Source organism: Trematomus bernacchii, unplaced genomic scaffold (assembly GCF_902827165.1).
Source record: "Trematomus bernacchii unplaced genomic scaffold, fTreBer1.1, whole genome shotgun sequence".
Taxonomy (NCBI): Eukaryota; Metazoa; Chordata; class Actinopteri; order Perciformes; family Nototheniidae; genus Trematomus; species Trematomus bernacchii.
This window is the reverse complement of record NW_022987772.1, coordinates 223,045-236,768: the sequence shown is the minus strand read 5'-3', so window position 1 is coordinate 236,768 and position 13,724 is coordinate 223,045. Positions and strand designations below refer to the sequence as shown.

The 13,724-nt window shown below is 41.0% G+C and overlaps 1 protein-coding gene across 2 annotated transcripts in view; it reads left to right on the top strand.

Annotated features, from left to right (window-relative positions):
- The window catches only part of LOC117496984 (up-regulator of cell proliferation-like), a 144,507-nt gene extending 131,372 nt beyond the window's left edge, over window positions 1-13,135 (top strand). Inside the window, exons 4-5 of one of the 2 annotated variants that reach the window (XM_034148867.1) lie at window positions 6,174-6,227; window positions 7,916-13,135. In XM_034148867.1, the coding sequence (XP_034004758.1) occupies window positions 6,212-6,227; window positions 7,916-12,654 (4,755 nt within the window). In that variant the 5' untranslated portion in view covers window positions 6,174-6,211 and the 3' untranslated portion in view covers window positions 12,655-13,135. Of the gene's footprint in view, window positions 1-6,173; window positions 6,243-7,915 lie in introns of both variants that reach the window. The other variant, XM_034148866.1, reaches the window with a different exon arrangement.
- The last annotated feature ends 589 nt before the right edge of the window (window positions 13,136-13,724 follow it).

Genomic DNA, 13,724 nt, shown 5'->3' with positions numbered 1-13,724 from the left:
GACCAGTGCTTGAATTGGAATAAAAAAGGTGCCAGTTTGTCTCTTTACTGTATATTTTAGAAAGGCTCACTGTACTTAAACAAAATGACTCAGGGTGCATCTGAGATTAGAGGGGGTGCAGTGGTAAAGTGCTACATTTATAAGTGGGGAGTGGACCTGACACCCTCTATGGGGGTCCGGGGGCATGCTCCCCCGGGAAGGTTTTTTTTAAATATTGAAGTTAAATGCATCAATCTGGTGCACTTTGAGAGCAAAATGAAGAGATATATGGATACCTCTCAACATCCATATGAAACAGAACTGTAAACAGATTTACTTTTTCTTTATGGATATAAAAGAAAGTAAAGCCTGACTCCTACTGGCGGCTGGTTAAATGACTCCTCGTCCCTGAGTACACTCACCATCTTTCAGCAGGAAAGGAGAGGGAATCAATGAGAGACGGGAGAGAAGGCTCTGTGGGAGCTAGTGCTACAGAACTTGGAGCAGGAGGCTCGACCAGAGAACGCTCCCCATCAGACAACATTTCTAACACAGGCACAGCATTTCTGTATTAGCAGTCGGCTCCTTGTCCGGCAACAACCGGCGGCCTCTCATGACGCATGACGCATCTAGGTGCATCTACGCTGGGCATATTTGTTGTCATGCGTCATGCCGGCGGCTGAGTACCGGCATCTTACTGAGTACCGGCACTTCTTACTGAGTACCGGTACCACATGGGTACAAATCAGAAGTGCCGGTACTGCGTACCGGTGAGTACCGGCCCAATTCAAGCACTGCATAGGACCATGCAATGGTACCATAACTGTCACCCCTTTTCCATGGCAAACTATGAAACAGGGAGCCACCATCAAGGACATAATGTTCAGAATGTAGGATAGAATCCAGGACACTTTTGAAAATTCAGTGACTGCCTGTGCTAGTTTGGGCTAGTCGGCCTTACGAAATATTTATTTGGCTTCAAACAGGGCTGCAGGGAATTGGCTGGGCTCATTACATATTTTAGGCGTCTGGTCTTCGACATAATTACAAACCATTGGTCATTGGCAAATTTGCTTTTGCCCGATCTTTCCTTTTGAATTTTCAACAATCCCAACAGTCTCAAACTCATGCACATTCACATCCTCTTTGGAAACTTCACCAGAAACAATGTTTCTCAGAGATTGGTCTGGAGAGAAAGGCGTGCAAGTAGAACGTTTTTCCTTGATGTATCCAGGTCAGAGTGATCTCGTTTCATCCTCGCTTCTGTTGATTCTCTGTGTTGCTAGCCTGGTCGTCTATGTGAGATTATTGAATTCCTGCATAGCGTTGTTGTACGTGATGGGTGTGGACATGGTCCCAAACGCACACAATTATTCAGTCATTCCACTTCATGAGTCAAGCCTCCACTACTCTTCAAGGTTCGCATCAAGGTATGCTCGATGACAAGGTCAGGGCTAAGGACTGGCCAGAACTGGTTTCTGCAGCGTATCACGTGGAAACCCCTCTAAAATGTGGCATATACACAGATCAGCCCTAACATTATGACCACTGACAGGTGGACAAGTGAAAAACATTGATTATCTCGTTAGAATGGCACCTGTCAGTGGGCGGGATATGTTAGGCAGCAAGTGAACACCTAGACAACTCGGTCAGAGCGTCTCCAAATCTGCACCTCTTGATGGTTGTTCCCACTCTGCAGTGGTCAGTACCTACCAAAAGAGGTCCAAGGAAGGAAAACCGGTGAACAAGCGACAGGGTCAAGGGCGGCCAAGGCTCCTCGATGCACATGGGGAGTGAAGACTGGCCAGTGTGATCCGATCCAACAGAAGAGCTACTTTAACTCCAATTGCTGAAACAGTTAATGCTGGTTCTGATAGAAAACTGTCAGAACACACAGAGCATCGTATTTTTTTGCATATTGGGTAGCCGCAATCCGTCAGGGGAACAAGAGCATCAGAACTGGACCACGGAGCAATGGAAGAAGATGGCCTGGTTAGATTAATCATGTTTTCTTTGAGAACACATGGATGGCCGGGTGCGTGTGGGTCGCTTACCTGGGGAAGACATGGCACCTGGATGTACTATGGGAAGAAGGCGAGCTGGCGGAGGTATTGTGAAGGTCTGGGCAATATTCTGCTGGGAAACCTTGGGTCCTGGCTGCCATTCATGTGGATGTCACTCTGACACATACAAGCTACCTAAAAATTGTTGCAGACCAAGTATACGCCTTCATGGAGACGGTATTCCCTAATGGCAGTGGCCTCTTTCAGCAGGATAATGCATCCTGCCACACTGTAAAAGTGGTTCAGGAACGGTTTGAGTAACACAACAACGAGTTCAAGGTGTTGACTTGGCCTCCAAATTCACCAGATCTCAACCCAATCGGGCATCTGTGGCATGTCTGATCCACAGAGGCCCCACCTCGCAATTTACAGGAGCAATTGGAGGACAATCGGTTCATGCCAGCTATGACCAATACAACTGAAATGTCCAATTGTATTGTTCAATTACCACCACTTTTAACATCAATATGCTTATAACCCATTGCTTCAATATGTAATTCTACTTGGAATACATTTTGTTATTTAACTATGCTAATTGGATTCTTAGATCACCAAAATTGCTTGACTGGGATGAGTAATAAAAGGGTGTAATGTCATTATAAGGAACTGGCAAACCAAAATATTGGATTTAAAAATTATGTAATCATATTATCGCAAATTGGACGAGTCCAATAGATTTCTAGGCCATCAAAAAAATGACTTGTCTAGAATAAATTATGAAGGAGTTAGTTTTCGGCAATTTTGGATGCCATCTTGAAAATTACACATTTCTAATGGTAAGATTTTGGTAAACGTTTAGTTATTTTCAATATCTTTAATGTTATATGACTTCAATTTAATGCAGCAATAAGTGGGACAAACATCTGTTTATTGGACCAATCTTCAATTTCTTTACATTATTATAATATATCAACATTTCTTTTATTGGAAAGTTGTGGATTTTTTCAAAAGCTTCCATATGGTTTGACCTCATGGCCCAGTATTGATGCAGAACTGTATAACAACACTGTACAAGTAGGACACATGTTTTTATGTGTTATGGTTTTTTTTGTATGGTTATTGATTAAAACATTAAGTCGTTTCTGTATTGAAAATCCTTTCTTTTTTTTATTTGCTCGTTATGTGGCCCAATGACTCCAAATCACGGCAGCATCTTTCTTAATGACCGTGATAAACTTCACTGACATCTGCCCCTTTAAGTTTTTTTGTTTTAAGTTAATTATTTAATTGGCTTTAATAATATTTAAAGAACCACCTCGAAACTATTGCAACTTTGAACTTGGTGAACTGTTGAACTCTGCTTACACTTTGTGCACACAGGAAACCAAATTGTGCTTTCTGACTGTCGTTTTTGACCAGGGAGCTCCGCTGCCAGTCAATGGAGCACATGCACATTTGTGGTTCTTAGATCTTTGACCAACAAAACTTTGACCGCCGACCAGAGGTGGCGCTAGACTTTTTCGCTGCCCGTCATTTTGACAGTCGGGATCGTAACATTTTCATCAAAATCCATTATTACCCGTCGGTCTGTACACAACTCTAACTGGGGGGTGGGGGCACGCTCGTGAACTGTTAGCGCCGGTGTTATATGACGTGTTATGCCCACTGCACCTAAAAACGCGAAGTAAAAACTCAGACATTTCAATGATTTGTACGGCAAAGTTAGGTATGAAGACGATATCATTACCTTTTTGCAGGCATGCATAACACCGGAAACTCACTGCGGGGACGCTTTGGCGCTGTTCTGAGTTTGTTCTAATCTGTCAAAATGACGGACTGCTTTTAGATTTTTCCTTCATTGTTAAAATCATGGGCGTAGGAAGCATCCTGAATGTGGGGGGGACATTTTTAACGGGGGGTGTGGGGGGCGAAAAAAAATATAGATTTCCTGTATTCTGGTGCATTTTAACAGGTGGTTTGATACTTTTATGTGGCTATACTAGCATGAGGAAAATGATGGGTACATTTTGTAATTTCATCCAGTAGTAAAGAAAGGAAACATATTTGATTATGAATTCAGAGCTGTCTTTGAATTAATAAAAAGCAGTTTAAATGCCCATTTTTTGTACATTTATATACAACAATAAATATGTGTGAGTGCATTGAGAGATATTGTTGTGGAGAGTCATTTATATATAAATCGCAAAATACATTTGTGAATCCTTCTGTGAGCATTTATTAATATTGAGACTGATCTGACTCCATACGGATGTCAAGTTCACCTAGGAATGGTATCATTGACTTAAATGTTCAAATAAATGTTGCTCTTCTGTCTATATTGGTCATATGATGCCCCTTGACTGAAATGTTTCCTGTTCAATATCCCCACTGATTTCCTTAAAATCCTGGGATGAGAGTCCACATCACAATTTACTCTCAACTGTCATTTCCCTTTCATCACTCACCTCAGCAATGGACCTCTCTCCACTGTCCCTGTATTCTGCCTCTGACTCACTCTCAAGTGCCTAGATGTCAAGAGAGGTGGTGAAGTGATAATTATTTATTGAGCAGTATACTCTTTCACATTGAATCATAACAAGTCATACTGAATGTAAATACAACTGACTCTAAAGTAAGTCCCAGTCTGTGACATTGGACATTTTGAAGACTCAAAGTCCCAAGCAGTAGGTAGTATATTAGCTAGTCTATGTAATGTGCACAGAAAATAAATAGTTAACTGAATACTGGGATGGAAATAGCCTATAAGCACTCAGTAAAACATAAACACACACAAAAAGCTTCTGAATGATAAGAAGTATAATTAAAACATAATGCACATTACCATTTTGAGAGAGAGTACCTAAGTTAAAGAACTCAGAAAAGAATCTCTTATCGAACTGAGGCTCCAGTAAAACACACTGACTGCGTCTCTACATGGACATCAGTAAGCCGTTTATGAGTATTATCTCATCTCATTAGCACAGAGAGATCGGGTTATTCATGTTCCCTGTTTACATGATAAATACTAGTAACCTGGCATTTCGATGCCTTTTCTCATCTAAACTATTCAGTATTTGTATCTCTCTATCATGACATAAAGACAAGTGAGACGCTGCCATCACTGTTAACTGATTAACTGCTACCAGCTGATGACTTACTTTCCTCTTATTTGAAAAAAATGTTCTTATGTCCATGTTGTCCGGGGGAGAAAACATATCAAACCAAGAGATCGTCAGCTTTGATTTTCGCTGTATTAACCATTTCCTGAACATTTGGTGTGTGTGCCTTACCTCCGCTACCGGCATCGCTTCATACAACAGATCTGAGCTGTCCAACTATGACAACACTCCTTGAACATGCGCGCGCTATGTGAGAATCTGCCTTGGTACAAAGTAGCAGTGAAAACATGGTACGGAGTTTCATTGATTTGGGCATTCTCTCAATAAGCAAGTGGAATGGATTTCATTTGATAGTGAAGCACTGACACAGCGCTCTACAAAGTGCGGCGAGTGGATAGACTGATTCACGGACTTTCCGCATAGTAAAAGTGGGGGGGTCTAAACTAATCATTTGAAAAAGTGGGGGGGACTTGTCCCACCCTCATATAATGGCTGCGACGCCCATGGTTAAAATAAATCCGTCATAGACGGAAAATATTCGGTTAACGCGACCTTTGCCGCCGACGCACTAAGACATTATCAGTGTTGTAAAGAAGTACTTACTTGTTGTACTTTATTAAAAGTAATAATGCTAAATGTTATATCATCAGTGTTTACCGTAAAGCTACTACAAACACTTTTTAATTGATATGCTTAATTTGGACTAAATCAGAATTGTATTGCTACACTAGACAGTAGGACACACCTCTTTGATCACATTATAATATTTCTATAAGCAAACTGGCGCAACGGTTTCAAAAAAGGATATTGGTTTTGCTTCATTCAAACAGTAGTTTGTTCTTTGTAACTGTTCCAAATACAACATATTGGAATAACTTACCTAGAGTTGGTCTGATGATTTGCACTGAAAATAATGGCAATGGATGACAAAGAATACTTTATGTGAGATGTTTTGTTTTGATTGTCTGCAACTGATCTGCAATAAATAAGCAATAACACAATGTGTTACGTCTTTGAAAATAAAAGTACTCAAAATGAAAAAATAAGCTTTCTTTTTTTTTTTACCTTTTAGGTTTCAAAGCACAGGGGAGTTGAAGGAAAAGTCAGACCATGTCTACAAACACAGGTGAAGAACATGCAGGTAAACTCCCCCATTCACTCAACTTTGATTTGTACTGATGTACTGTGTATATATATACATACAAATTAAATTGTTAAAGGATATATTAAGATTTATATAAAGTGTAAAAATTACCACACAAATAACTAAATACATCTTTGATCTCTTAGAACTGTGAAAATATAAAATCACAGAGATTCAAATGATTCACAGATCTTGGAGATGTGCCAAAACTGTGTAATCCAACAAAATAAGCAATTCTGCAAGCTTGCAAACATGGATGTACAATAATCCACACATTTAAAATAATACAAAAAATGTGGCTTTATCTTAAAGGGGACCTATCATGCAAAATGCACATTTGTACGTCTTTTATACATGAATATGTGTCCCCGGTGTTCCAGGGAACTCACCAAGTGTCAGAAAACAGAACCCTCTCTCTTTTCCTCCATACCCAAATCTCTAAAAACGGATCTGATACAGACTGATACAGATTTGAAATGTCTCTGACGTCAGGAACGAGGAGCTCCGCCTATATGGCCAACTCTCCACCTATCAGGGGAATGTGGGGTTGGGCCACGGCCGGCCATTGCCGCTCAAAAGCGCTGGAGACGCTGTAGTACATATGCCAGGCCTGTAAGTGGCGCTGTAGTCTGCCACAAAAGCAGATGACAAACACCCACCTCTCCGCCTCTTCCAAGGAACGAGGGGACCGTGCGGCAGAGTTTCAGTTAGATTTTTTTTCGCCGGTCAACATGTCCGTTAAAGTTGAAATCTTCTGGACAAAATTAGAAAAGTGCCGGTCAAAGGTCTTCTTTGTTATTTATTGAGCTGTAAAACAAATGAATAATGACTCTATACAATCAGGCGTGCACATAACTGGTACGCAGGTACTCATGCACGGCAACAATCTGAAATGCGTACTGTCACTTGTGTCACAAAGTGCATTTGTGTACCTGTGAAGCTTTTCCAGAAGGCGGTTAGATCACATGGTCTCCGTGTGCACAGACAGGGCTGCTGTTAACGTCGGTCTGTACAGCAGCACTGCGCTAAAACAGCTGATCACAACGTTCACACGCTCTGTGGTCACGAAGCTCTGTACTCCACTACCACCCCCCCCCCCCCGTTGACATTCGCGAAGCTCTGTACTCCACTACCACCCCATGTTGACATTCGCGATACAGAGGGCTTCATGGGAACTTTGAGGGGAGCCAGAAGTTGGAGTACCAAACATTGACTCCAGGTACTCATCTGAGTACCTCACTGAGAAAGTTGTGTGCACCCCTGTATAATCATATAAGAATAAAACACGGAGGACGGAGATCTCTTTTTCTCCCCCTCTTCTGACAGCCCAGCAGCTGATCTCAAAGCATGCTCCCCTCTCCCGCAGGGGGGCGTGGTCAGCTGCAGCTCACAGAATCAGCCCCTGCAAAAACAGGGCTGGAAAGAGCAAATAGAGCGAAATGAGGCATGGCTAAAATGCAGGATCTGTTTGGTATTTTGAAAAAAAAACTATATTTATATACTTTATATAGGTATGGCCCTACAATATATTGTTCAAATATAGCATGATAGGTCCACTTTAAATAAGAAAGGAAATGCCTTCAGCATGTCAGACCTCGAGGAAACATCCAGAAACAATCCATTAAGGGCTACCAAATATCTAAATATGACCATCTCTTTCTCTTTAACAGTTCTTTTGACCTTTCTCTCCAAACTGGGACTGGAGACATTTTATCCCAACAAGCTCACTCTTCAGTCTCTATTGGAGATCAACAAAAACAGCATAAATGAAGAACCTGCCTCATCAGTACAGAAAATACCTTGGTGCTTTCTCAGAAAACTATTTAAACTCAATGCAGAATGCAGGGGCTGTACACAAGTATCAAACAGTGATGATAATGAAGAAAGCAGAGATCCCTTTGATCTTGACCTTTACACTTCAGATGAATCTGCAGACGATAGGATTAACCCTCTTGACCTCATAACAGCACTCTTCCTTTGTGCTGACAGCTTTTTGCAACAGGAAATGGCCCTCAAGATGTCAATGTGCCAGTTTTCTGTCCCACTGCTGATGCCCCATGTCAATAACAGTCAGAGTACCCTGATGCTGTGGGCTCTGAGGGACATTGTCAAAGAGTGGCGTCCACAAAATGTGTCTGAATCAAAAGGCTTTGTTGAAAACAACATTGTCCAAGCAGAGATACCATTCTATTCCTTTGTGAGGCTCAACAACTGTACTCTGTCCAAGTCCCAGATGTTGAATCAAGTTCTCAGCCTTAGCCAGCAGAATCACAATATCTTCATACACAGAGACATGAAAGGAGGAGCAATTAAAAGACACATTGCCAATGGCTTGGCTGAGGTGTGCTGGTACCTTCCTAGAGGCAGAGATTATCCTGATGTATTCCCAGAGCCAATTGCATTTGCCAATCTGAGAGGAAACATTTCTGAGTCACTTGCTCAGTTCACTTTTCTGTTTCATGTGTCAACTGCTACCTTTGTATTCCTGGACAAAATTGAAAAAGAGGAGCATGAGATTCTAACTTCTCTTCAAGATGTGAAATCCAAACTGTTCTTGGTTGTCAACCGCAAAGATGGAAGTGCTAAAGAGGACATGGAATCTGTCAGGAAAACAGTGAAAGAATTAGATTTGCCAAACAGCAGTGTGAAAGTGAAAGACCCAAGAGTAAATAATGTGGAGTTTTCAGATAAACTTTCTGCAGCCATTAACAAGATAACAGTTGGAAAACCCACAATGGACATTGAAAATATGGTTGACAAAGCTGTTGATTTTGGTCTGTCTGTGGATGAATGCACAAGTGATGAACAAAATAAAGCATCAGAAAAGATTGTCAAAGGAATTGAGGTACAGAAGATACCAGACTACAAGAGAAAACAGCTTCCTCTGCAAGGCGCTGACTGGAAAAGGTTATCGCTGTTGGAGAAAGAGGAATGTAGGTTGAAAACACATGGTAACTTAGAACCGGAAGAATATAAGTCTCAGCTACTGGAAGAAAAACAACAAATCAAGGAGAAGCTTGGCAAACTGCAACTATCAGATGATATGAAGACTTTCATTAATCAGTTACCTAAAAATGACAGCAAGAGCAGAGATTTCTTCCTTAAGTGGATGAAACTCAAACTGGATGCACATTCCCGGGATCAACTATCTTCACTCCGCCATCAATGGACAGAACAAAGCAACAAAGAGAACAAAGATGTGAAAGCGATTGTAAAGCTGGATCAGGAGTTGCTGGAAAGCTCTTTAGGGTTAGAGCATTACATGAGAGAGATGGGACTGATATATGAGTTTTCATTGAAGTCACAAAACTCTGCTGATGAAGTACGTCGTCTCCCTGGTTTGGCAGCTGAACTGCTGTTGGATGGATATCCTTTAGAGCTCTTGGATGGAGATGCTTGCAACATCCCAGAGAAATGGGTGACAGATGTACTAATGGAGCTACACAGGAAGGTTGGAGAGAAGAGCAGACTGTTGGTACTGACCGTGTTGGGTGTTCAGAGTACCGGGAAGTCAACACTCCTCAACACCATGTTCGGTGTGCAGTTTGCAGTCAGCAGTGGCAGATGCACAAGAGGAGCTTATATGCTCTTCCTCAGAGTAGATAAGGATATGCAACAACAGCTGAACTGTGACTTCATAGTTCTCATTGACACAGAGGGCCTCAAGTCTCCTCAGTTGGCACAACTAGAAGACAGTTATGAGCATGACAACCAGCTGGCAACCTTTGTCATTGGTTTAAGTGATGTGACCATTATCAATGTTGCATCAGAGAACTACACAGAAATGAAAGATATCCTGCAAATTGCAATCCATGCATTCCTGAGAATGAAGGAAATTGGCAAAAGGCCAATTTGTCATTTTGTGCACCAGAATGTTGCTGGAGTCTCTGCTCATGCAAGGACCTTGACAGAGAGACAAATTCTCTTGGACCAACTCAATGAAATGACTCAAATTGCTGCAAAAATGGAAAATAAGCCCTCTATAAAGAGATTTGCAGATGTGTTGAACTATGACATAAAAGAAAACACCTGGAACATCCCCGGACTCTGGCATGGGACTCCTCCTATGGCATCAGTGAACACAGGTTACAGTGAAGCTGTAGCAGATTTCAAGAAAAACCTCTTGGAGACAGTGAAAAAAGACAAAACCGATGATGTTTCACGGATTCCAGAGTTTCTAGAAATGGTAAGAAGTCTCTGGAAAGCAGTCAAATATGAGAACTTCATCTTCAGTTTCAGAAACACTCTTGTGGCTCATGCTTATAACGATCTTTGCAAGAAGTTCAATCAATGGGAATGGGAGTTCAAAAAAGACTTGATCTGTTGGCAGGATGGGGCAAAGTTACAGATCTTAAATTCTGACAACAAAACAGATTTGAACACTTTGACGACAATGGTTGCCTCACAAAAATCAAAGTTGTTAGCCAAAATAGAAGGCGGTCAAAAAGAAATGGACAAGAAACTTGATGAATACTACAAAAGGAAAGACATACGTGTGAGTCTGATAGAGAAATACAAAAGTGACTTTAGAATCTCTATCAGAAAGCTTAAAGAGGAATTCCAACATTCAGTAAACAACGCATTGGATTGTGCTCTTGAGGGGAAAAAAAGTTCAAAAGAGGCTCAGAACATTCAAAGCAAACACAGAGAAATGATAGAAGAAGAGGTAACGAAACTCTTGAGTGATCCCGAACACCGCACACTTTCTGATGAACAGTTGAAACGTGACTTTCAACAGATGTGGACAAAAGTCACAGCAAATGTGTCTGGACTGAAAGAACTAAACATATCTGAAAAAGTCCTTGAACAGTTGAGGAAACATTTCTCAAATCGTAAGGTGAATGAGGAATTACAGAAAATGAAAGACCTAAAGGACATTGGAACGAAGCCTTTTAAGGTCAAAATTGAACTTAAAACAATTTTGACAAGTTTGGCATTCTGCCAATACAAAGCGTTGCAGAGTTATGCAGACACTGCCATTGAGTCTTGCACACTATTTGTATGTGGTATTGCAAAAACCAAGGCAGACTACCATGACTCCTTTGCAAGGGATCTGTTGGAAAAAGTAGATGATTCCCTAAAAGGCAAGAGTTTCCAGCTGAAGTTTGAGATTGACCTGAAGCTTCACATTTGTGGCATTGCCTCAAGAGAGTTCCTTCAAATGCACAGAAATGTCTTGTCAGCAAGGGATCCCAAAATGCAGCTGGAGAAGAACAAGCCTCAGTACTTGTTGGATTTTATCGATCTATACAAAAAGAGAGATGATTGCCAACGCAAAGCAAATGCTTTAGTCAGACTTTGTATCAAACCTGCTGTGGAAGAGTACATCAGTAGACATCTGGGAACTAACATTATGGATAACGTTTTGGCAGGCTGCCATTCAGCAGAGTACAGTTGCCGAAACTTTTTCCAGTACAACATTCAGAAAGAGTTGCTGCAAAAGGAAGACTTTCAGAGGTTTGTCAAGTTCATTGGTAACTATGAAATGTATGTAAAGGATTTTATATTTCAGCAAATCTTGGAAGAAATGTCAGAGGACAACACTTTGTTTGAACTGAAAAGTCAGAATCTGCAAGTCATAGTAAAAAAAATTACGGATGCAACAGAAAGGGCTTCAAAAGGAGAGGATGGTGTCCTGCTCCCAGATAAAACTGAAAGCATCACAGAGCTCATCAAAAACATGCGCACATTTTTGATCACAGATATCTCGCTTTCAGAAGAGAATGAAAAAACCGCCCTGTTTAAAATCCAAAGCACATGCCATCCATTTAAAGAGAGCCTCATGAAATCATTGAGTGAAATGAATAAACAGCTGCAGGAGGAGTTCTCAAAATCTGAAGACATCACTGAGACTGTGAACAAACTTCCAACCAAACCCCAGGATGAGCTTTTCAAGCGGGTGTTTGGTTGTGGACAACAATGTCCATTTTGTAAAGTTCCTTGTGAAGCTGCAGGCAAACAACATGAGAAACATTTTGCAGCTGTTCATCGGCCACAAGGTCTCGGTAGATACATTATTGTAGACACTGAGAAGCTGGTGGTAACACTGTGCACAACTAATGTTCACAGTGAACTTCCATTCAGTTGCGCAGACACTAATGGAGAGTGGCATCCTTACAAGGAGTACAGAACAATCTACCCAGACTGGCTCATTCCTCCAGACTACACCAGGGAGGCATCTGACTACTGGAAGTATGTCCTGGTTAAATACAATGACAGTTTTGCCCAAGAATACAATGCCAAGCCAGCTGATGTTCCAGTAGCATGGAGGAAAATTACAAAGGAACAAGCACTGAAAGGCTTAAAGGAAGCCTTCAATATTAACCCTCCAAGCCCTCTAAGGTCAAACCCCCCCTTTCCTAGGTTAGTCTCGAGTGGCTGGCCTGAATGGTGTGCCTACAAAAAATAAAATAATGCTGATCACTGTGGACATGAGTAAGGGAATAATATTTCACACAGCCACCAGCTTCTTGGAAATATGCCCCTTTTATACAGTAAGGACAATAACTGCAGCGAAAATAGAGAACATCGCGGGTGTAGGAGAGTGTATTGATTATTTTTCGCAAAGGAAGCCTTCAACATTAAATGAACAATGTACAGTCCTGACAAAAATATCTTAAACAAAACAACGTTTAAAAACGGGAGGATTTTTCATATCCAAATCTAGGGAGAAAACCAAAAGGAAGCAGGAACTGAAGACGCCAGGGCAGAAATACAAAACAGATCAACAATTTAAAAAATGATGAAGTTGACTACACCATGGTGTTTACTGGCATCCTTCAGTCTGATGAACACCATTGACAACTGATGAGTTTAAGAAGTTGCAGAGAAGTAAAAAAGCTAGAGATAGCTATGTGAGAAGTTTTTTCTTTTTTTCTTTTTAACATTGCAAATGTTTTGTTTTCCTTCAATCTTCTATAAGACCTCATGGACAATGACTAGTATGCACGATAATGATAACAAAAAGAGGAACAATTCTTTAAATCTTTATGTTCCGTTTTTTTCTATTTTCAAGATATTGTATTCCTCTGGGAGTAATGACTGGCAAAAAAAAATAAGATACTCAAAATGATGTACGTCATAGTCCACCTGAAGAAAGAGATCATGTTATTTGTTTTTGTCATTTTAGTTTTTTAACGACATTTTCATTAACCCTCCAGCTCGAGTGCGCTAGAATTAGAAAATACACAACCGGAGAAAATCTGCCACTTCCTTACAGAGCCCCTCCTCCAACACACACGAACGCGCACATGACCAATGAGGGCAAGAGATAAGTTTGTGCACAGATGGAAGGCTGACAGGCAGGTAGGCCATCCAGTTATTTTAGCCGGGCCGGCTAAAATGATTGGTCGTGCTTTTTACAGTACTACGGCTTCCACAGATGACATTTTTTTATGGATTTTTGGTCAAAGCACTTCAGATATTCATTGCTATCGGGATGTTAAGAGCATTCCATGGAATATAACAAAAAGTGTATCT